The sequence below is a fragment of the Oncorhynchus gorbuscha genome, linkage group LG14, assembly GCF_021184085.1.
Source record: "Oncorhynchus gorbuscha isolate QuinsamMale2020 ecotype Even-year linkage group LG14, OgorEven_v1.0, whole genome shotgun sequence".
Classification (NCBI taxonomy): domain Eukaryota; kingdom Metazoa; phylum Chordata; class Actinopteri; order Salmoniformes; family Salmonidae; genus Oncorhynchus; species Oncorhynchus gorbuscha.
Window position 1 is genome coordinate 2,361,876 of NC_060186.1, and position 20,316 is coordinate 2,382,191.

At 52.2% G+C, this 20,316-nt stretch overlaps 1 protein-coding gene across 1 annotated transcript in view; it reads right to left on the bottom strand.

Moving 5' to 3' along the window:
* The window catches only part of LOC123995639 (rho guanine nucleotide exchange factor 39-like), a 91,795-nt gene that overhangs the window by 38,735 nt on the left and 32,744 nt on the right, over positions 1-20,316 (bottom strand). Inside the window, exons 6-7 of the mRNA XM_046299287.1 lie at positions 17,953-18,023; positions 4,231-4,359 (exon numbers count right to left, since the gene is read on the bottom strand). Of these exons, the coding sequence (XP_046155243.1) occupies positions 4,231-4,359; positions 17,953-18,023 (200 nt within the window). The remainder of the gene's footprint in view (positions 1-4,230; positions 4,360-17,952; positions 18,024-20,316) is intronic.

The window sequence follows — 20,316 nt, forward strand, 5'->3', positions numbered from 1 at the left end:
CTGATGGGCTACTCCATGTGTTCCAGGGGCTCCATCTCTCTCTCTGCCTGGCTACCTCCTCGTCTGATGGGCTACTCAATATTATCTATGGGCTCGATCTCTCTCTCTGCCTGGCTACCTCCTCGTCTGATGGGCTACTCCATGTGTTCCAGGGGCTCCATCTCTCTCTCTCTCTCTCTGCCTGGCTACCTCCTCATCTGATGGGCTACTCAATATTATCTATGGGCTCCATCTCTCTGCCTGGCTACCTCCTCATCTGATGGGCTACTCCATGTGTTCCAGGGGCTCCATCTCTCTCTCTCTCTCTGCCTGGCTACCTCCTCTGATGGGCTACTCCATGTGTTCCAGATGCTCCATCTCTCTCTCTGCCTGGCTACCTCCTCGTCTGATGGGCTACTCCATGTGTTCCAGGGGCTCCATCTCTCTGCCTGGCTACCTCCTCGTCTGATGGGCTACACCATGTGTTCCAGGGGCTCCACCTCTCTGCCTGGCTACCTCCTCACCTCTGGTTAAACACTATGTAGGAGAAAGGGTGTCATTTGGGACACATCACTGGAGAAGCAGCTAGCCTTTCTTTTAGCCACAGTAGAAGTGCTGGAGGTTGAGGGAGAGGCTTTGAGGGCTGGGGTGGCGGGACTGTGAGGGAGGGGCTGAGACAGACCGGTGCTTGTCTTGATGTTAGTTAGGAAGGATTCAGACCTGATTGGCTGAAAGACAGGAAAGAGGCTCAGTAGAGAGTTGAAAGGGGCCTGAGAACCACGGAGAAGATGAAAAATCTCCTCCACACGAACAGAGACCTGCTGCTCACTAGCTATTCACAGCCATGCTTATGGCAGCCTCCCTAACACCTTTTGTGCCAAGTACACACACACACACACACATAAAAGACATAGCAGTGTCCATAGACACATACACGTTTGTGTGTGTGTGTGTGTGTGTGTTCATATACACACAGCTTCCTTTTCATGTGCCGGTCCACTAGATGAGTCTGTAATTGGTCCGTGGGGAGACACGCAGGGTGAGGGAGGCACGAAGACTACGTCTCTCTGTTGTTCCTTCTACATGTGGACCACCCCCTCGGGAGGAGAAGATAGGACGGAGGAAAAGAGGAGAGAGGAGGAGAGAGAGAGGAGAGAGTTAGAGAAGTAGAGAGAGAGAGAGGAGAGAGGTAGAGAAGTAGAGAGAGAGAGAGAGGAGAGAGGTAAAGAAGTAGAGAGAGAGAGAGAGAGGAGAGAGGTAGAGAAGTAGAGAGAGGAGAGAGGTAGAGAAGTAGAGAGGAGAGAGGTAGAGAAGTAGAGAGGAGAGAGGTAGAGAGGTAGAGAGAGGAGAGAGGTAGAGAGAGAGGTAGAGAAGTAGAGAAGAGAGAGAGAGAGGAGAGAGGTAGAGAAGTAGAGAGTAGAGAGAGAGGTAGAGAAGTAGAGAGAGGAGAGAGGTAGAGAAGTAGAGAAGTAGAGAAGTAGAGAGAGGAGAGGGTAGAGAAGTAGAGAGAGAGAGAGAGAGGTAGAGAAGTAGAGTAGAGAAGTAGAGAGAGAGAGGAGAGAGGTAGAGAAGTAGAGAGAGAGAGAGAGAGGTAGAGAAGTAGAGAGAGAGAGAGAGGGTAGAGAAGTAGAGAGAGAGAGGTAGAGAAGTAGAGAGAGAGAGAGGGAGAGAGGTAGAGAAGTAGAGAGAGAGAGAGGAGAGAGGTAGAGAAGTAGAGAGAGGAGAGAGAGAGAGAGAGGTAGAGAGGTAGAGAAGTAGAGAGGTAGAGAGGTAGAGAAGTAGAGAGAGGAGAGAGGTAGAGAAGTAGAGAGAGGAGAGAGGTAGAGAAGTAGAGAGAGAGAGGTAGAGAAGTAGAGAGAGGAGAGAGGTAGAGAAGTAGAGAGAGGAGAGAGGTAGAGAAGTAGAGAGAGGAGAGAGGTAGAGAAGTAGAGAGGAGAGAGGTAGAGAAGTAGAGAAGTAGAGAGGGAGAGGTAGAGAAGTAGAGAGAGGAGAGAGGTAGAGAAGTAGAGAGAGAGGAGAGAGAGAGAGGTAGAGAAGTAGAGAGAGGAGAGAGGTAGAGAAGTAGAGAGAGGAGAGAGGTAGAGAAGTAGAGAGAGGAGAGAGAGAGAGAGGAGAGAAGTAGAGTAGAGAGAGGAGAGAGGTAGAGAAGTAGAGAGAGAGAGAGGAGAGAGGTAGAGAAGTAGAGAGAGGAGAGAGGTAGAGAAGTAGAGAGAGAGAGAGGAGAGAGGTAGAGAAGTAGAGAGAGAGAGAGGAGAGAGGTAGAGAAGTAGAGAGAGAGGAGAGGTAGAGAAGTAGAGAGAGAGGAGAGGTAGAGAAGTAGAGAGAGAGGAGAGGTAGAGAAGTAGAGAGAGAGGAGAGAGGTAGAGAAGTAGAGAGAGAGGAGAGAGGTAGAGAAGTAGAGAGAGAGAGAGAGAAGTAGAGAGAGAGAGGTAGAGAAGTAGAGAGAGAGAGAGAGAGGTAGAGAAGTAGAGAGAGAGAAGAGAGGTAGAGAAGTAGAGAGAGAGAAGAGAGGTAGAGAAGTAGAGAGAGAGAGAGGAGAGAGGTAGAGAGAGAGGAGAGAGGTAAAGAAGTAGAGAGAGAGGAGAGAGGTAAAGAAGTAGAGAGAGAGAGGAGACGGGTAGAGAAGTAGAGAGAGAGGAGAGAGGTAGAGAAGTAGAGAGGTAGAGAAACATCCCCACAGCATGATGCTGCCACCACCATGCTTCACTGTGGGGATGGTGTTCTCGGGGTGATGAAAGGTGTTGGGTTTGCGCTCTTCATGGTGACGCTTGCTTGGTGGTGCCCCTTGATTAGTGGTGTTGTAGACTCTGGGGCCATTCAGAACAGGTATATATATATACTCTGAGATCACGTGACACTTAAATCAAGTCCACCTGTTTGCAGTCTAACTAATTTGGTGACTTCTGAAGGTAATTGGTTGCACCAGATCTTATTTAGGGGCTTCAAAGGGGATGAACACATCTGTACCACTTTTCCGGTTAGAATTTCTTTTCATTTTCTGAAACAATTTATTTTAATTTAATTAATTTAATTATTAATTTAAATAATTAAATTTTATATTTAATGTAAATGTTTCACTTTCACTTCACCAATTTGGACTATTTTGTGTATGTCCATTAGATGAAATCAATAATAAAAATCCATTTAAATTACAGGTTGTAATGGGAAGGCTGGTTCCGACAGATCAACGCCGAACAAAGGCGTTCGCACGTAAATACAGTCATTATTTCTTACTCCAAAAACGGCCGGCGGTTCGCGTGAAAACTATACGATTCATGTGAGAATAGTTCTGAAATGTATCAACGATAATTCTCTCCATGTCGATGTGCACAAGCCGACATATTTTGTCAATCCACTAGGGGCCTCTGTCCCATGTAAAGGGTGTATGTTTATTCAGTGTTATTATTTAGTTAGCTGGTAAATAATTAAACCAATGTGTGTAGTACTGAATCATAAGGCTGGGGGTTTCTGCAGATCCAAGGTTACGACTGGTCAGAATGATGATATGAGGTAACAATTAAATCAGATGACTGTTTTTCGAGGAAATAGATCCATCTTCTAGAGTTTAATTCTGGAGATGGTGGTTCCCCACGGAAAAGTTATAACCTCTTCCGTGGTGCCCCAAATCCTAATGTTGTTATATGATTCATTCTAAAAAGGGTAAAACAATTAAACATATTTACTTGATTAAATAAATAACATTCATCAGATTAATGAAAGTAAAGTCACAAAAAAAGCACTTTGAATTGAATTGAAAGAGAGAGTGAGAGGGGCAGAGAGTGAGAGGGGCAGAGAGTGAGAGGGGCAGAGAGTGAGAGGGGCAGAGAGTGAGAGGGGCAGACAGTGAGAGGGGCAGACAGTGAGAGGGGCAGACAGTGAGAGGGGCAGACAGTGAGAGGGGCAGACAGTGAGAGGGGCAGACAGTGAGAGGGGCAGACAGTGAGAGGGGCAGACAGTGAGAGGGGCAGACAGTGAGAGGGGCAGACAGTGAGAGGGGCAGACAGTGAGAGGGGCAGACAGTGAGAGGGGCAGACAGTGAGAGGGGTAGACAGTGAGAGGGGTAGACAGTGAGAGGGGTAGACAGTGAGAGGGGTAGACAGTGAGAGGGGTAGACAGTGAGAGGGGTAGACAGTGAGAGGGGTAGACAGTGAGAGGGGTAGACAGTGAGAGGGGTAGACAGTGAGAGGGGTAGATAGTGAGAGGGGTAGAGAGAACAAGAGTAAGAGAGAAAGGAATGTAATCAGAACCAACCTGGAGCTTCCACCTTGGTCTTTCTCCCCTTCAGCAGTCTCTGCACCCGCCGCAGCTGCAGGTGGTTGTCGTGGCTGCGGGCGTTGTCCTGGATACGCTGGGATACCTCAGAGATCAGCTTCACCGACCCTAAAGCATCATGGGTAGACAGATGAGGGTTAGCTGCCAGAATGGATTACTGAAACACCCCGGAAGTAGCTACAGGGCCTTCAGGAAGTATTCATACCCCTTGACCTATTCCACATTGTGTTGTGTTACAGCCTGAATTCAATATAGATAGTAGTGCCACCCATCTACACACAATACCCCAGGAAGACAAAGAAAAAAAATAATTTGTGTTGCAAATTAAATACAGAAATCTAATTTACACAAGCATTCACACTCCTCAATACTTTGTAGAAGTAACTTTGGCAAAGATTACAGCTGTGTCTTTTTCTGGGTAAATCACACCTGAATTCAGTCACACCTGAATTCAGTCACACCTGGATTGCCTATAATTATTATCATTTTATTATTCTTCAAGCTCTGTCAAATCGGTTGTGGATCATTGCTAGACAACCATTTTCAGGTTTTACCATAGATTTTGAAGTCGAGTTAAGTTAAAACTGTAACTCGGCCACTCAGGGACATTCACTGTCTTCTACTCCAGTGTAGATTTGGCCTTGTGTTTAAGGTTATTGTCCTGCTGAAAGGTGAATTCATCTCCCAGTGTCTGGTGGAAAGCAGACTGAACCAGGTTATTGTCCTGCTGAAAGGTGACTTCATCTCCCAGTGTCTGGTGGAAAGCAGACTGAACCAGGTTATTGTCCTGCTGAAAGGTGAATTCATCTCCCAGTGTATGGTGGAAAGCAGACTGAACCAGGTTATTGTCTTGCTGAAAGGTGAATTCATCTCCCAGTGTTTGGTGGAAAGCAGACTGAACCAGGTTAGGAGGTTTTCCTTCAAGGTTTTGACAGTGCTTAGCTCTATACAGTTTATTTTGTTTATCAGGAAAAACTCCCCATTCCTTAACAATTACAACGCTTGAAAATATGGAGTGCTACTCAATGATGTGTTGCACGGGATTTGCCCCCAAACATAACATTTTGAATTCAGGACATTCATCCTGTCTGGGTCCTTTTCCATATTCACCCTGTCTGGGTCCTTTACCCTATTCACCCTGTCTGGGTCCTTTACCCTATTCATCCTGTCTGGGTCCTTTACCCTATTCATCCTGTCTGGGTCCTTTACCCTATTCATCCTGTCTGGGTCCTTTACCCTATTCATCCTGTCTGGGTCCTTTACCCTATTCATCCTGTCTGGGTCCTTTACCCTATTCATCCTGTCTGGGTCCTTTACCCTATTCATCCTGTCTGGGTCCTTTACCCTATTCATCCTGTCTGGGTCCTTTTCCCTATTCATCCTGTCTGGGTCCTTTTCCCTATTCATCCTGTCTGGGTCCTTTAACCTATTCATCCTGTCTGGGTCCTTTTCCCTTTTCATCCTGTCTGGGTCCTTTTCCCTTTTCATCCTGTCTGGGTCCTTTTCCCTTTTCATCCTGTCTGGGTCCAGCTACCTGTTCATCCTGTCTGGGTCCTTTTCCATATTCATCCTGTCTGGGTCCAGCTACCTATTCATCCTGTCTGGGTCCAGCTACCTATTCATCCTGTCTGGGTCCAGCTACCTATTCATCCTGTCTGGGTCCAGCTACCTATTCATCCTGTCTGGGCCCAGCTACCTATTCATCCTGTCTGGGTCCAGCTACCTATTCATCCTGTCTGGGTCCTTTTCCCTGTTCATCCTGTCTGGGTCCGTCTAACTGTTCATCCTCTCTGGGTCAGTCTAACTGTTCATCCTGTCTGGGTCAGTCTAACTGTTCATTATGTCTGGGTCCGTCTACCTGATTCATCCTGTCTGGGTCCGTCTACCTGATTCATCCTGTCTGGGTCCTTTACCCTATTCATCCTGTCTGGGTCCGTCTACCTATTCATCCTGTCTGGGTCCGTCTACCTATTCATCCTGTCTGGGTCCGTCTACCTGATTCATCCTGTCTGGGTCCTTTACCCTATTCATCCTGTCTGGGTCCGTCTACCTATTCATCCTGTCTGGGTCCATCTACCTATTCATCCTGTCTGGGTCCTTTTCCCTATTCATCCTGTCTGGGTCCAGCTCCCTGTTCATCCTGTCTGGGTCCGTCTCCCTGTTCATCCTGTCTGGGTCCAGCTCCCATTTTCTCTACGTGGTGCAGCAGGTTCTCTACGTGGTGCTGTATGTTCTCTACGTGTAACCAGACAACAACACATGGTGCAGCATGTTCTCTACGTGGTGCAGCATGTTCTCTACGTGGTGCAGCATGTTCTCTACGTGGTGCAGCATGTTCTCTACGTGGTGCAGCATGTTCTCTACGTGGTGCAGCATGTTCTCTAGCATGTTCTCTACGGGTGCAGCATGTTCTCTACGTGGTGCAGCATGTTCTCTACGTGGTGCAGCATGTTCTCTACGTGGTGCAGCATGTTCTCTACGTGGTGCAGCATGTTCTCTACGTGGTGCAGCATGTTCTCTACGTGGTGCAGCATGTTCTCTACGTGGTGCAGCATGTTCTCTACGTGGTGCAGCATGTTCTCTACGTGGTGCAGCATGTTCTCTACGTGGTGCAGCATGTTCTCTACGTGGTGCAGCATGTTCTCTACGTGGTGCAGCATGTTCTCTACGTGGTGCAGCATGTTCTCTACGTGGTGCAGCATGTTCTCTACGTGGTGCAGCATGTTCTCTACGTGGTGCAGCATGTTCTCTACGTGGTGCAGCATGTTCTCTACGCGGTGCAGCATGTTCTCTACGCGGTGCAGCATGTTCTCTACGCGGTGCAGCATGTTCTCTACGCGGTGCAGCATGTTCTCTACGCGGTGCAGCATGTTCTCTACGTGGTGCAGCATGTTCTCTATGTGTAACCAGACAACACTGCTTTCATCCAGTCAGAGTGACTCTTGATGAAGAGTTTGTTTGAGTTTAAGGCCTCATTCACACACACACACACACACACACACACACACACACACACACACACACACACACACACACACACACACACACACACACACACACACACACACACACACACACACACACACACACACACACACACACACACCTGTGTTTGATTGCATCATCACCCCCTGTTGAGAGCTGACCAGGGGTGCACAAATTAAACCGTGAAAACACTCCTGATTGGCTTAGATCTGCCTACCGCAATGCTGTGTAGCCAGCCACATAATTAGAGTGCTTCTGGTCTGTGCCACAGGCGGGCGGGTAGGTGGGCGCACACACGCACGCACACACACGCACACGCGCAAACACACACGCACACACACACACGCAGTCACAGCCTAAATGTGTGAAAACACAGGACCACCTCTCCTCTCTTTATTGACCTCAACAGGACACCTCTCCTCTCCTTATTGACCTCAACAGGACACCTCTCCTCTCCTTATTGATCTCAACAGGACACCTCTCCTTCCTCTCCTTATTGACCTCAACAGGACACCTCTCCTTCCTCTCCCTTATTGACCTCAACAGGACACCTCTCCTTCCTCTCCTTATTGATCTCAACAGGACACCTCTCCTTCCTCTCCTTATTGATCTCAACAGGACACCTCTCCTTCCTCTCCTTATTGACCTCAACAGGACACCTCTCCTCTCCTTATTGACCTCAACAGGACACCTCTCCTCTCCTTATTGACCTCAACAGGGCACCTCTCCTTATTGGCTGGTGGGTGGTCGGGGGGGGGACAAAGTAGGTGTGGATGGCTGGTGGGTGGTCGGGGGGGGGACAAAGTAGGTGTGGATGGCTGGTGGGTGGTCGGGGGGACAAAGTAGGTGTGGATGGCTGGTGGGTGGTCGGGGGGGGGGGACAAAGTAGGTGTGGATGGCTGGTGGGTGGTCGGGGGGGACAAAGTAGGTGTGGATGGCTGGTGGGTGGTCGGGGGGGGACAAAGTAGGTGTGGATGGCTGGTGGGTGGTCGGGGGGGACAAAGTAGGTGTGGATGGCTGGTGGGTGGTAGGGGGGGACAAAGTAGGTGTGGATGGCTGGTGGGGGGTCGGGGGGGGACAAAGTAGGTGTGGATGGCTGGTGGGCGGTCGGGGGGGGGGGGGGGGGACAAAGTCACTACTTTTGACCAGAATGACACTCTAATCCCTATGTAGTGCACTACTTTTGACCAGAACGGCACCCTAATCCCTATGTCGTGCACTACTTTTGACTAGGGGCAGGGCTCTGGTCTAAAGTAGTGCATTTGGGACGTAAACCCAGTGTATGAACACGATGATGCTCGAGCCTCGAGGCGGTCTGTGTCTTTTTTCTCCCTCTACGATAGATGAAACAATCCCGTCCTAATTGGGGCCGCTTATCTTCACAACAAATTACAACGTTACGAAACCAAAAAAACAACAAAAGACCCTAAACAAAGCCGCCTGTGGGTCGGAGAGAGAGGCGGTTATGGTTTCTGAATCTTCTTCATTAAAATGGGTCTTCATTGCCTCTTTTAATAAAAACAACAACTTGGTAATAATTACAGTGCTGTTGCCTCAGATCAGTTCGGTTGTGGGGGGTACGTCCCAGCTGGCACCCTATTCCCTACATAGTGCACTACTGGCACCCTATTTCCTACATAATGCACTACTGGCACCCTATTCCCTATATAGTGCACTACTGGCACCCTATTCCCTACATAGTGCACTATCGGCACCCTATTCCCTACATAGTGCACTATCGGCACCCTATTCCCTACATAGTGCACTATCAGCACCCTATTCCCTACATAGTGCACCCTATTCCCTCCATAGGGTCCTACTGGCACCCTATTCCCTCCATAGGGCGCTACTGGCACCCTATTCCCTCCATAGGGCGCTACTGGCACCCTATTCCCTCCATAGGGCACTACTGGCACCCTATTCCCTCCATAGGGCACTTCTTATGACCAGGGTCACATGCATACCATTTCAGATGCAGCACAGCCTTCACATTAATAATACAGACAATAAACCCCAATACTCATTCTGAGAACACTCCCCCACCCCTCCACTCCCCTACTCCCCCCTCCTCCACTCCCCCACTCCTCCACTCCCCCACTCCTCCACTCCTCCACTCCCCCACTCCTCCTCCTCCTCTCCTCCCCTCCACTCCCCCACTCCACTACTCCCCCACCTCTCCCTCCCCCCACTCCCCCACTCCCCCACTCCTCCACTCCCCCTCCTCCTCCTCTCCTCCCCTCCACTCCCCCACTCCACTACTCCCCCTCCTCCTCCCTCCACTCCCCCTCCTCCTCCTCTCCTCCCCTCCACTCCACCACTCCACTACTCCCCCTCCTCCTCCTCCCCTCCACTCCTCCCCTCCACTCCCCCACTCCACTACTCCCCCTCCTCCTCCTCTCCTCCCCTCCACTCCCCCACTCCACTACTCCCCCTCCTCCTCCTCTCCTCCCCTCCACTCCCCCACTCCACTCCACTCCTCCTCCACTCCCCCACTCCTCCCCCACCTCCACTCCTCCACCCCTCCCCCCACCCCTCCACTCCTCCCCTCCTCCACTCCCCCCACTCCTCCCCCACTCCTCCACTCCTCCCCTCCTCCACTCCCCCACTCCTCCCCCACCTCCACTCCTCCACTCCTCCACCCCTCCCCCCACTCCACTCCTCCCCTCCTCCACTCCCCCACTCCTCCCCCACCTCCACTCCTCCACTCCTCCACTCCTCCACTCCCCCACTCCTCCACTCCCCCCTCCCCCCACCTCCACTCCTCCACCCCTCCCCCACTCCACTCCTCCCCTCCTCCACTCCCCCACTCCACTCCTCCCCTCCTCCACTCCCCCACTCCACTCCTCCCCCACCTCCACTCCTCCACCCCTCCCCCACTCCACTCCTCCACCCCTCCCCCACCTCCACTCCTCCCCCCTCCACTCCTCCCCCCTCCACTCCTCCACTCCTCCACCCCTCCCCCACTCCACTCCTCCACCCCTCCCCCACTCCACTCCTCCACCCCTCCCCCACCTCCACTCCTCCACCCCTCCCCCTCCACTCCTCCCCCACTCCACCCCTCCTCCACTCCACTCCTCCACTCCACTCCTCCCCTCCTCCACTCCCCCACTCCACTCCTCCCCCCACCTCCACTCCTCCACCCCTCCCCCCACTCCACTCCTCCACCCCTCCCCCACCTCCACTCCTCCACCCCTCCCCCCTCCACTCCTCCCCCACTCCACTCCTCCCCTCCTCCTCCACCCCTCCACTCCTCCACTCCTCCACCCCTCCCCCACTCCTCCACCCCTCCCCCACTCCACTCCTCCCCTCCTCCACTCCCCCACTCCCCCCCCACTCCTCCACCCCTCCCCCACTCCACTCCTCCACCCCTCCCCACCTCCACCCCTCCCCTCCTCCACTCCTCCCCTCCTCCACTCCCCCACCCCCCCACCTCCACTCCTCCACTCCTCCACTCCTCCACCCCTCCCCCACTCCACTCCTCCCCTCCTCCACTCCCCCACTCCCCCACTCCTCCCCCACCTCCACTCCTCCACTCCTCCACTCCCCCCACCTCCACTCCTCCACCCCTCCCCCACTCCACTCCCCCACTCCCCCACTCCTCCCCACCTCCACTCCTCCACCCTCCACTCCCCCCCCACCTCCACTCCTCCACCCCTCCCCCACTCCACTCCTCCCCTCCTCCACTCCCCCACTCCACTCCCCCCCTCCTCCACTCCCCCACTCCACTCCTCCCCCACCTCCACTCCTCCACCCCTCCCCCACTCCACTCCTCCACCCCTCCCCCACCTCCACCCTCCCTCCCTCCCTCCACTCCTCCCCCACTCCTCCTCCCCTCCTCCTCCACCCCCCCTCCTCCACTCCTCCACTCCTCCCCCCTCCTCCTCCACCACTCCTCCCCTCCTCCACTCCTCCTCCTCCTCCACTCCTCCCCCACTCCTCCTCCTCCTCCACTCCTCCTCCACCCCTCCCACTCCACCCCCTCCTCCACTCCTCCCCTCCTCCTCCTCCACCACTCCTCCTCCTCCACTCCTCCTCCTCCACCACTCCTCCTCCACCACTCCTCCTCCACTCCTCCTCCTCCACTCCTCCTCCACTCCTCCTCCTCCACCCTCCTCCTCCTCCCTCCTCCTCCTCCTCCCTCCTCCTCCTCCACTCCTCCTCCCCTCCTCCTCCTCCTCCCCTCCTCCCACTCCTCCTCCACTCCACTCCTCCTCCACTCCTCCTCCTCCACTCCTCCTCCTCCACTCCTCCTCCTCCCACTCCTCCTCCACCCCCTCCTCCTCCTCCACTCCTCCTCCTCCACTCCTCCTCCTCCACCCTCCCTCCTCCTCCTCCTCCTCCCCTCCCTCCTCCTCCCTCCACCACTCCTCCACCTCCTCCTCCTCCACCTCCTCCTCCTCCTCCTCCTCCTCCTCCTCCTCCTCCCACTCCTCCTCCTCCACTCCCCTCCTCCTCCTCCTCCTCCCTCCTCCACTCCTCCTCCTCCTCCACTCCTCCTCCTCCACCTCCTCCCCTCCTCCACTCCTCCTCCTCCACTCCTCCTCCACTCCACTCCTCCTCCTCCACTCCTCCTCCCTCCTCCTCCACCCTCCTCCACTCCTCCTCCTCCACTCCTCCTCCTCCACTCCTCCTCCTCCCTCCTCCTCCTCCACTCCTCCTCCTCCACCACTCCTCCTCCACCACTCCTCCTCCACTCCTCCTCCTCCACCCTCCTCCCTCCTCCTCCTCCACCCTCCTCCTCCCTCCTCCTCCTCCACTCCTCCTCCTCCACCCTCCTCCTCCACTCCTCCTCCTCCACCACTCCTCCTCCTCCTCCACTCCTCCTCCTCCACTCCTCCTCCTCCACTCCTCCTCCTCCACTCCTCCTCCTCCACTCCTCCTCCTCCTCCACCCTCCTCCTCCACTCCTCCTCCTCCTCCCTCCTCCTCCTCCTCCTCCTCCTCCTCCTCCTCCACTCCTCCTCCTCCTCCTCCTCCACTCCTCCTCCTCCTCCTCCTCCTCCTCCACCCCTCCTCCTCCTCCCCTCCTCCTCCTCCCCTCCTCCTCCTCCTCCCCCTCCTCCTCCTCCCTCCTCCTCCCCACCCTCCTCCTCCTCCTCCTCCTCCTCCTCCCCTCCTCCTCCTCCCTCCTCCTCCTCCTCCTCCTCCTCCTCCTCCTCCTCCTCCCCTCCTCCACTCCTCCTCCTCCACTCCCCTCCCCTCCTCCCTCCCCTCCTCCTCCTCCTCCCCTCCCCTCCTCCTCCTCCTCCTCCTCCTCCTCCTCCTCCTCCCCTCCTCCCCTCCTCCTCCTCCTCCCCTCCTCCTCCTCCTCCTCCTCCCCCTCCTCCACTCCATGTTTGTGAACAGGTTGTAATTTCATGTATCAATTCTGTTGAAATAGTAGGTGGTTATAAAAAGGGTGCTTCGTGACGTGAACTCCATATTTTGACAGGGTTGGAGTGTTTTTTTAAAGAGGGGGGGGGGGGCGTTGTGTTGAGTGGTTTGTGGTACGGGTTGGTGGTTCACGGGGAGCATATTAAGAGTGCAGCGTGAGGTCACATTAACACACACACACACACACACACACACACACACACACACACACACACACACACACAGAGTGGATGAGGAAAACTCTTGAAGTATGGTAATTACAACAATTCTAACCGACGCTGTTGATTCCACACACAGAAAGACAAAACAAAACAACAAGAGGGGAATTAAAACAACAAAAGCCTCCTGAGTTCTCTCTCAACTCGTTAGTTTGATAAGCAGATACAATGTGATCTGGCTATTTCTGAATCATTCCCTTTACAATACAACCAGGATAACTAACAAAACACATTTTTATTTTTCTGATAAAAAGATGGAGTTTTAGAAAAGCAGCACTAATGAGGGAGAGGGGAGGAAGAGGATGGAGGAGAGGAAGAGGAAGAGGATGGAGGAGAGGGGAGGAAGAGGATGGAGGGGAGGAAGAGGATGGAGGGGAGGGGAGGAGAGAGGATGGAGGAGAGGGAAGGAGAGTAAGAGGATGGAGGAGAGGGAAGGAGAGTAAGAGGATGGAGGAGAGGGAAGGAGAGTAAGAGGATGGAGGAGAGGGAAGGAGAGTAAGAGGATGGAGGAGAGGGAAGGAGAGGAAGAGGATGGAGGAGAGGAAGAGGATGGAGGAGAGGAAGAGGATGGAGGAGAGGAAGAGGATGGAGGAGAGGAAGAGGATGGAGGAGAGGAAGAGGATGGAGGAGAGGAAGAGGATGGAGGAGAGGAAGAGGATGGAGGAGAGGAAAAGGATGGAGGAGAGGAAAAGGATGGAGGAGAGGAAGAGGATGGAGGAGAGGAAGAGGATGGAGGAGAGGAAGAGGATGGAGGAGAGGGGAGGAAGAGGATGGAGGAGAGGGGAGGAGAGGATGGAGGAGAGGGGAGGAGAGGATGGAGGAGAGGAGAGGGGAGGAGAGGATGGAGGAGAGGGGAGGAGAGGAAGAGGATGGAGGAGAGGAAGAGGATGGAGGAGAGGGAAGGAGAGTAAGAGGATGGAGAAGAGGGAAGGAGAGTAAGAGGATGGAGGAGAGGGAAGGAGAGTAAGAGGATGGAGGAGAGGAAGAGGAGAGTAAGAGGATGGAGGAGAGTAAGAGGATGGAGGAGAGTAAGAGGATGGAGGAGAGGAAGAGGATGGAGGAGAGGAAGAGGATGGAGGAGAGGAAGAGGATGGAGGAGAGGAAGAGGATGGAGGAGAGGAAGAGGATGGAGGAGAGTGGAGAGTGGAGGAGAGGAAGAGGATGGAGGAGAGTGGAGGAGAGGGGAGGAGAGTGGAGGAGAGTAAGAGGATGGATGAGAGGGGAGGAGAGGAAGAGGATGGAGGAGAGAAAGAGGATGGAGGAGAGAAAGAGGATGGAGGAGAGGGGAGGAGAGGAAGAGGATGGAGGAGAGGGGAGGAGAGGAAGAGGATGGAGGAGAGGGGAGGAGAGGAAGAGGATGGAGGAGAGGAAGAGGATGGAGGAGAGGAAGAGGATGGAGGAGAGGAAGAGGATGGAGGAGAGGGGAGGGGAGGAGAGGAAGAGGATGGAGGAGAGGGGAGGGGAGGAGAGGAAGAGGATGGAGGAGAGGGGAGGAGAGGAAGAAGGAAGAGGATGGAGGAGAGGGGAGGAGAGGAAGAAGGAAGAGGGTGGAGGAGAGGAAGAGGGTGGAGGAGAGGAAGAGGGTGGAGGAGAGGAAGAGGGTGGAGGAGAGGAAGAGGATGGAGGAGAGGAAGAGGATGGAGGAGAGGGGAGGAGAGGAAGAAGGAAGAGGATGGAGGAGAGGGGAGGAGAGGAAGAAGGAAGAGGGTGGAGGAGAGGAAGAGGGTGGAGGAGAGGAAGAGGGTGGAGGAGAGGAAGAGGGTGGAGGAGAGGAAGAGGGTGGAGGAGAGGAAGAGGATGGAGGAGAGGAAGAGGATGGAGGAGAGGAAGAGGGGAGAGGAGATGAAAGAGGGGAGGAAAGAGGGGAGAGAGACTGAGAGGAGGAGAGCGGGACGGAGGAGAGAGGAGAAAATGATGGAGGAAAGAAGAGAGCATTCAGAGATGTACCTTCATCTTACCAGTGAGAGGCTGTTTTATTTTGTAAGCAAAAGCAGCACGCAGCCAATGAAGATTTTAATTGATACCCATAAATAATTCCTTGTGTACATTTGCGCTTATGTCGGATTTGCTGTTTATTTGACGATTGGAATTATCCGGGTGGTGTGCTTCTCTCTGTTGATGTTGGAGATCAGACAAAGATTTTATTTATTAATATAGTCGCTTAATATCCTCAGATCTGGTCCCCATTAATTAAGTTAAAATCCACATTGAGAATTTAGACGAACGTTGAGCTTTGCCACAGTGCTTTCATCCTATCCTCACAGAACAGCCTGTACTGAGCCCGCCGCTATCTCCCCCCAGCCTGTACTGGGCCTGTACTACTGTGACAGCAACATCAACCAGCTCTTCACACAATGTGCTACTGAGTCTGCATTCCAAATGGCACCCTATGGGTCGTTCCAAAGCTACCCACGAACCACGAGCACACCAATCCCAAGTAGAATGGAGCTGTGGCTTGGAGTATTGTTTCTTCATCCTATGTAATGCACACACCAATCCCAAGTAGTATGGAGCTGTGGCTTGGAGTATTGTTTCTTCATCTTATGTAATGCACACACCAATCCCAAGTAGTATGGAGCTGTGGCTTGGAGTATTGTTTCTTCATCCTATGTAATACACACACCAATCCCAAGTAGTATGGAGCTGCGGCTTGGAGTATTGTTTCTTCATCCTATGTAATGTGCACACCAATCCCACCCCAACAGTGAGTATAGAGTATCAGTTCTCTGTCCGACAAGTAGTATGGAGCCGTGGATTGGAGTATTGTTTCTTCATCCTATGTAATGCACACACCAATCCCAAGTCATATGGAGCTGCTCTTGGCTCTGTCATAACCTCACATGGTCTCTCCTATCATTGCTATGCAGACGACACACAACTAATCTTCTCCTTTCCCCCTTCTGATGACCAGGTGGCGAATCGCATCTCTGCATGTCTGGCAGACATATCAGTGTGGATGACGGATCACCACCTCAAGCTGAACCTCGGCAAGACGGAGCTGCTCTTCCTCCCGGGGAAGGACTGCCCATTCCATGATCTCGCCATCACGGTTGACAACTCCATTGTGTCCTCCTCCCAGAGCGCTAAGAACCTTGGCGTGATCCTGGACAACACCCTGTCGTTCTCAACTAACATCAAGGCGGTGGCCCGTTCCTGTAGGTTCATGCTCTACAACATCCGCAGAGTACGACCCTGCCTCACACAGGAAGCGGACCAGGTCCTAATCCAGGCACTTGTCATCTCCCGTCTGGATTACTGCAACTCGCTGTTGGCTGGGCTCCCTGCCTGTGCCATTAAACCCCTACAACTCATCCAGAACGCCGCAGCCCGTCTGGTGTTCAACCTTCCCAAGTTCTCTCACGTCACCCCGCTCCTCCGCTCTCTCCACTGGCTTCCAGTTGAAGCTCGCATCCGCTACAAGACCATGGTGCTTGCCTACGGAGCTGTGAGGGGAACGGCACCTCAGTACCTCCAGGCTCTGATCAGGCCCTACACCCAAACAAGGGCACTGCGTTCATCCACCTCTGGCCTGCTCGCCTCCCTACCACTGAGGAAGTACAGTTCCCGCTCAGCCCAGTCAAAACTGTTCGCTGCTCTGGCCCCCCAATGGTGGAACAAACTCCCTCACGACGCCAGGACAGCGGAGTCAATCACCACCTTCCGGAGACACCTGAAACCCCACCTCTTTAAGGAATACCTAGGATAGGATAAAGTAATCCTTCTCACCCCCCCCCCCCTTAAAAGATTTAGATGCACTATTGTAAAGTGACTGTTCCACTGAATGTCATAAGGTGAATGCACCAATTTGTAAGTCGCTCTGGATAAGAGCGTCTGCTAAATGACTTAAATGTAAATGTAAAATGTAACGTGGTCTGTGGTTGTGAGGCCGGTTGGACATACTGTCAAATTCTCAAAAAACGACGGAGGTGGCTTATGGTAGAGAAATGACATTTCAGTGACCTTTATTTTCAGCTTATGAAACATGGGACCAAAACTTCACATGTTGTGTTTATATTTTTGTTCAGTGTACGAACCCCTATAAAATAAAAATGGCCAATTCGGATGCAATCGATTAGCTTCAAATTTATAGTTCAACGAAAAAAATGTTTCAGCAACAATAAATATGTTTTCTAACTACAGGAATGATTTCACAACCATCTGAGATGCTGGGGGTCGTGGCCTGTCCCGACCCCTACGTAGTGCACTCCCCTTAACCACGGCCCATAGGGCTCTCAGCAAACGTAGTGCACTCCCCTTAACCACGGCCCATAGGGCTCTCAGCAAACGTAGTGCACTCCCCTTAACCACGGCCCATAGGGTTCTCAGCAAACGTAGTGCACTCCCCTTAACCACGGCCCATAGGGTTCTCAGCAAAAGTAGTACACTCCCCTTAACCACGGCCCATAGGGTTCTCAGCAAAAGTAGTACACTCCCCTTAACCACGGCCCATAGGGCTCTCAGCAAAAGTAGTATACTCCCCTTAACCACGGCCCATAGGGTTCTCAGCAAAAGTAGTGCACTCCCCTTAACCACGGCCCATAGGGCTCTCAGCAAAAGTAGTACACTCCCCTTAACCACGGCCCATAGGGTTCTCAGCAAAAGTAGTGCACTCCCCTTAACCACGGCCCATAGGGCTCTCAGCAAAAGTAGTGAACTACCCTTAACCACGGCCCATAGGGCTCTCAGCAAAAGTAGTGCACTACCCTTAACCACGGCCCATAGGGCTCTCAGCAAAAGTAGTGCACTACCCTTAACCACAGCCCATAGGGTTCTCAGCAAAAGTAGTGCACTACAAATTGGATAGGGTGCCATTTGGGACGTCGAGGTCAATCCATTGATCCTGTATTTACCTCGGGAAGAATCGCAGTGGCTCCGTCCCAAATGACACACACCTTATTCCCTATACGGTGATAGGGCCCTGGTCAAACGTAGTGCACTATATAATGTGCCAGGGCCCATAGGGTTCTGGTCAAAAGTAGTGTACTACATAGGGTGCCAGGGCCCATAGGGTTCTGGTCAAAAGTAGTGCACTAAAATAGGTGAATAGGATGTAATTTGGGATGCAGAGGAAGTGATGATTGAGCGAGCTGAGCCGTGTGTGCAGCAGGGAGATGAGAGACACTTACTTGAAAGCGGTTGGAACTCTGGGTAATCTGGACTCGTGTTCTCTGACAGATCCCGTAAGAAATGCTCGTACCTGACAAAAAGAGAGAAGAGACACGGATAAACAAGGTCAATATGAACTCGGTACACTTCTAGATCTAAAACAGTAAAACAAACACAAAAATCACAGACAGTTTAGAGTAAGCAGATGGGACAGGGCTTTGTCATTTAGATACAATACTATTCAAGCAGCCAGACAGTAGGGTGTGTGTGTGTGTGTGTGTGTGTGTGTGTGTGTGTGTGTGTGTGTGTGTGTGTGTGTGTGTGTGTGTGTGTGTGTGTGTGTGTGTGTGTGTGTGTGTGTGTGTGTGTGTGTGTGTTCAGAAGACAATATTTGTCAACATGCTCTCTGACATCTTCCTCCTAACAACCAAGACACATCCTGTCAGTGTAAACATTCAAACAGACACCAACTACTCTACCTGTCTGGTTTAGTTTCATAACATGACTAGGTAAATAGATCATCTATTGTCTATAATAACACCATTACAGGACTAGGTAAATAGATCATCTATTGTCTATAATAACACCATTACAGGACTAGATCATCTATTGTCTATAATAACACCATTACAGGACTAGGTATATAGATCATCTATTGTCTATAATAACACATTACATTACATTACATTTAAGTCATTTAGCAGACGCTCTTATCCAGAACACCATTACAGGACTAGTTATATAGATCATCTATTGTCTATAATAACACCATTACAGGACTAGGTAAGTAGATCATCTATTGTCTATAATAACACCATCACATGTAAAACATAGTAGCAGTGGAAAGATAAAGTAGAGGCTTTGAATCCCTTTACCAGCAGCCACACCGCTGGAGGGTCTAAGAGACTATTACAGTATGTTACACACTGCTGGAGGGTCTAAGAGACTATTACAGTAGTCTACACACCACTGGAGGGATTTAGAGACTATTACAGTAGTCTACACACTGCTGGAGGGTCTAAGAGACTATTACAGTAGTCTACACACTGCTGGAGGGTCTAAGAGACTATTACAGTAGACTACACACTGCTGGAGGGTCTAAGAGACTATTACAGTAGTCTACACACCGCTGGAGGGTCTAAGAGACTATTACAGTAGTCTACACACCGCTGGAGGGATTTAGAGACTATTACAGTAGACTACACACCGCTGGTGGGGTTAGAGTCTATTACAGTAGTCTACACACCGCTGGAGGGGTTAGAGTCTATTACAGTAGTCTACACACCACTGGAGGGATTTGAGACTATTACAGTAGTCTACACACTGCTGGAGGGTCTAGGACTATTACAGTAGACTACACACCGCTGGAGGGATTAGAGACTATTACAGTAGTCTACACACTGCTGGAGGGATTAGAGACTATTACAGTAGTCTACACACCACTGGAGGGCTTAGAGACTATTACAGTAGACTACACACAGCAGCCAACTAACAGGGTTAGGGGGGGGGGGGGTCCAAACGGTCAGATAGTAGGAACAGCAGCAAACTAACAGGGTTAGGGGGGGGGGGCGTTGCCTCCTTCTCAGAAGAAAACAAGTCGTCAACGAAAGAAGATTCCCATTTTGAAAGTACAGAATAAGAGCATTGTGATCAATGTGTGATACATTAGAGTAACCCATCCCCTTCTAAAGGGGAGACCGAACGGCAGCTTTCCAACGGCAGAAATCTTTACCCTGGCGTTTGGAGAGGGACAGCGGGACCTTGGAAGTGCATTGACAATTTACATTGATTTCCAGTGTCTGTCTCCCCCCTACTCTCCCTCCCCTACTCTCTCCTCCCAGTCTACCCCTCTCTGTGTTGTCTGGTCTTGATTTTAAGAGACACAGGTGCCAGAAAGGCCACTCCAGAAGTCAGCCGTTAGCCGTGCTAGCAGCCAGCCGTTAGCCGTGCTAGCAGCCAGCCGTTAGCCGTGCTAGCAGCCAGCCGTTAGCCGTGCTAGCAGCCAGCCGTTAGCCGTGCTAGCAGCCAGCCGTTAGCCGTGCTAGCAGCCAGCCGTTAGCCGTGCTAGCAGCCAGCCGTTAGCCGTGCTAGCAGCCAGCCGTTAGCCGTGCTAGCAGCCAGCCGTTAGCCGTGCTAGCAGCCAGCCGTTAGCCGTGCTAGCAGCCAGCCGTTAGCCATGCTAGCAGTCAGCCGTTAGCCATGCTAGCAGTCAGCCGTTAGCCATGCTAGCAGTCAGCCGTTAGCCATGCTAGCAGTCAGCCGTTAGCCATGCTAGCAGTCAGTCGTTAGCCATGCTAGCAGTCAGTCGTTAGCCATGCTAGCAGTCAGTCATTAGCCATGCTAGCAGTCAGTCAGTAGCCATGCTAGCAGTCAGTCATTAGCCA